This window comes from Pan paniscus, chromosome 3, assembly GCF_029289425.2.
Source record: "Pan paniscus chromosome 3, NHGRI_mPanPan1-v2.0_pri, whole genome shotgun sequence".
NCBI lineage: Eukaryota > Metazoa > Chordata > Mammalia > Primates > Hominidae > Pan > Pan paniscus.
The window spans coordinates 59,390,878-59,394,367 of NC_073252.2; the positions used below are offsets into that span (position 1 = coordinate 59,390,878).

Below are 3,490 nucleotides of genomic sequence, written 5' to 3' on the forward strand. Positions count from 1 at the left end.
TGTGGTGGCTCACACTTGTAATCCCAGCACTTTGGGAGGCCGAGGCAGGCAGATCACTTGAGGTCAGGAGGTCGAGACCAGCCTGGCCAAAATGGTGAAACCCTGTCTCAACTAGTAATACAAAAATTAGCTGGGCGTGGTGGCAAGCACCTGTGATCCCAGCTACTCAGGAGGCTGAGGCAGGAGAATCGCTTGAACCCGGGAGGTGGAGGTTGCAGTGAGCTGAGAGATCCTGCCACTGCACTCCAGCCTGGGCTACAGAGTGAGACTTCAATCTCGAAAAAAAAAATAAGAAAAATGGAACTTTGTTGCCACTTAAAGTTACCACTTACCTGGTAGTAATCATATCAAAGTTTTAGCAAATGGAGTGCAAGTACAAGCAGCAACCACTGCAAATCACCAGTAAAGAAGGGGAAATGGGATTTTTACCTTATTTGCCACATGAAGAACTATGAGAAAATATTGACAATTGATGTAATTAAGGCATATCTTTTCCTTTTTCTACTTTTAACCAAAGTTTCATTCCTATGCTTTTAAACCACACAGAACATATGAAATCCATGTTAACATTAAGCCCATTTATTAACAAGTATCTGGCCCAATAATTATAGTTAGGTAAATAAAATACTTCAGAACTATTTTATAGGCTGCCTTACAAATAAGATAACTGTCAAAGATGCATTCTCTTTATGTGAAAAGTTACACATGTTCTAAGTTTAACACTCCACAATGAACTGTGAAATTTCCCTAAGCTAATACTTAATATTGGAAAACTTCAACAGAATATTGGAAAACTTCAACATCATCTCTTTTCTCAAGCACCTTCATATTGCTCCCATAGTTCTTATAAATTGTCCAATAACCCAGACAAATTTCCTTGTGGACAAGAATTTTTAAAATTTAAAGTATTATATATTAATACAATGACTTTAGTTAAAAGTAAAAATTTATTGATCCAAAACTGCCAAAAACCTTATGCTAAGCAAAAACTTCATTTAAGCTTAATGCTCTTTTTAACTCCTGCACGAATGCCAGATAATTCACCACTATAACGTTGCTCTTCTTTACGAACTTCACGAACCTGGCCTCTTCTTCTAATTTTGGCTCTTCTGAACTTCTCCCTGTGTTTCACTCTGGGATTGCGATCAATCTTCTTTCTCCTAGGAGTAAGTCCCCTATTTTTAGCAATTTGATAGGTAATAGCTCTCTTTGCATTTTGATCTTCAAGAGCCTGTTCTTCAGTGCTATTTTCTTCTTTCTTTCTCTTTAGCTTTTGCCTGTCTTCTATTTCTTTATAGTACTTCAGTTTAGCTTTTTCATCAAAATCAGAATCATCAGAAAGATCTGTAACAGCACAGGCAGCAGCAGAAGTCTTTGAAACAGACTTTGGTTTGGGCTTGGTGGATTTTGCTTTCGGAATCAGTTCTTTCTTTACAGCATCATCCTTAAGTGTCAACAGATGACGAATTTCTGAGGACAGCTTCTGATCCACAACGGACAGCTTGTTGATCAAATTTCGGTAGGTAACAAGCCTTTCTATGACAGGATGTCCATGTGCTGGGACTCTCCTAGCTTTCAGGATCAAATAAAAACTGATGTTCGAGCAATAATTCAAGTAGAGGTTGTACTTGGTCCTCAAGTATTGGCTTCCTTTTCCGGGTGGAATGATCCCTTGTTCCACCAACTCTAACAATGGCTCCAGCTCATCCTTAACCTCTGTCAACTTGACTTTCAGGTCTTCTATCAGCTCCAAGAGTTCTGGTGATTCCTTTCGCAACATTTTCAGCTTCTCTTTCACTGAAACTTTAGCCAAATCCTTCACAACCCGTGTCTCAGCCTCATCTACCTGAGGCACTGGTTTTGCAAAGGCCTCAACCCAGGCGACACCAAAATCATCCTCTTGCAGCGCTTGGGCTAGGCGCCGCTGAATGATCTGTGCCTCCTCCTCCTCCTCTCTTTCCTCCTCCTCTGCCTCCTGTTGACTCTGCCGGCCTCGGGACTTGGAACCATAGTCCGTGTCATAGTAAAGTTTTTTCCTCTGACCCCACGACAAACTGGGATCCACAGAGGCCTCAGCTTCACTTTGCACGGAGCTCCCACCATCATCATCGGCATTCTCCTCCTCCTCCTCCTCCCCCGCACTCCCTCCATCTTCGTCGTCCTCATCGTCCATATCTAGGGCTAGCACCTCCTCCTCCTCCTCCTCGCCATCCTCCTCGTCTCCACTCTGTACTTCATTCCAGCCCTTAGCTAAGGCGGCCCGGGATCGTGCCTCATGAAAGTCATCTACCTGATCTTGGTAGTAGCTGGTGTCCCCTGGTGAGGGTGGCAATCCTAAATCATCTCCATTTTCGTCGGTGAGCGTGGGACCTGCCTTGGCTCGCACAGCTGCCCACTTAGCTGCTCCGCGCCGCCGGGATCTCCCCACCATGGCTCACAATCTCAGGTTTTACAGCGACTCCGGACTTTCGGCCACCACTGACTTCGGGGCAGGAATCAGGCGCTCCGGTAACTCGTGGCTTTAAACAGCAGCGCGCTCCCCTACCACCGGAGTTTGCAGACTCCTGATCGGCTACTGGAATTTCCTCTTCCTTCCGGCCCCCAGCATGCTCTCCGCGTGGCGTACGATTGAGGACTTCCGCTCGGTCCCTTAGTCGAGATCACGTTGATACCAACTTCCTTTTCACTGTGCCCTTTAACGCCAGTCGATTCCGGTGAATTAAAATCTTTCCGTGTGGAAACGATAGGATAAGGAAGTTCCGTTCCACAGAACGCTTTCTCGGGCTAATGCGCTTACTCTCGAGTGCCTGGGAGTGGCTGGGGGACGGAATCCTGACGGCACCTCCAGGCGAGGTCCCGATGGCCAATAGAGGGCGCTGCGCTTTACGCCCTGGAGAAGTCCCGGGGGCGTTCCATTGAGTTTTAACTGCGTGTGTACCCGGCGCTTGCGACCGGCAGTCTAGTGCTAGCGTAGTTTTCCTGCTCCCTTGTTTTCTCTTTTCTGCTTATCAGGCTGGAAGTTAATCAGATTGCTTTCCTCTCATTTCACCCCCACCCCCAATACCATATTTCTGGGTACCACAGCCTCAGGCAGTGCCGCTGGACTCCAGAATCCCACGGGAGGTTTCCGGGCGAGAGCGCAGGCCGGGCCTCCGGCTCGGGTTTACTCATCCCCATCGCCCTCTCCCTGCTCACAGGGCTCGGTGACCCGCTCCATGGGGATCGATAAAGCTAGATGACCCCGAGGCTGACAGTGGGAAGGCAGAGCCCCGCTGCAGGGTCTGACTCTTCTCAAGGAAGTCTGCCCTGTAATGTTAGAGTAATTCAGGGTGTAAGTTTTTAGGCATTACATATGTAAGGTTCAGGGTTAGTATTATTATACCTTTTAATGTAGGTAGTTGGAAGCTGAACTTTTGATACGTTGCTAAAATTAATGGTGACATGGCTGGGCGCGGTGGCTCATGCCCATAATCCTAAGCACTTTGGGAGG

The 3,490-nt window shown here is 46.8% G+C and overlaps 1 protein-coding gene across 1 annotated transcript; it reads right to left on the reverse strand.

Moving 5' to 3' along the window:
* Positions 1 to 557: 557 nt before the first annotated feature.
* UTP3 (UTP3 small subunit processome component) lies at positions 558 to 2,687 on the reverse strand. The gene has a single exon (XM_003808988.6). It carries the CDS (start codon positions 2,429 to 2,431, stop codon positions 992 to 994), a length of 1,440 nt encoding a protein of 479 aa, XP_003809036.1. The 5' UTR covers positions 2,432 to 2,687; the 3' UTR covers positions 558 to 991.
* Between the last annotated feature and the right edge of the window lie 803 nt (positions 2,688 to 3,490).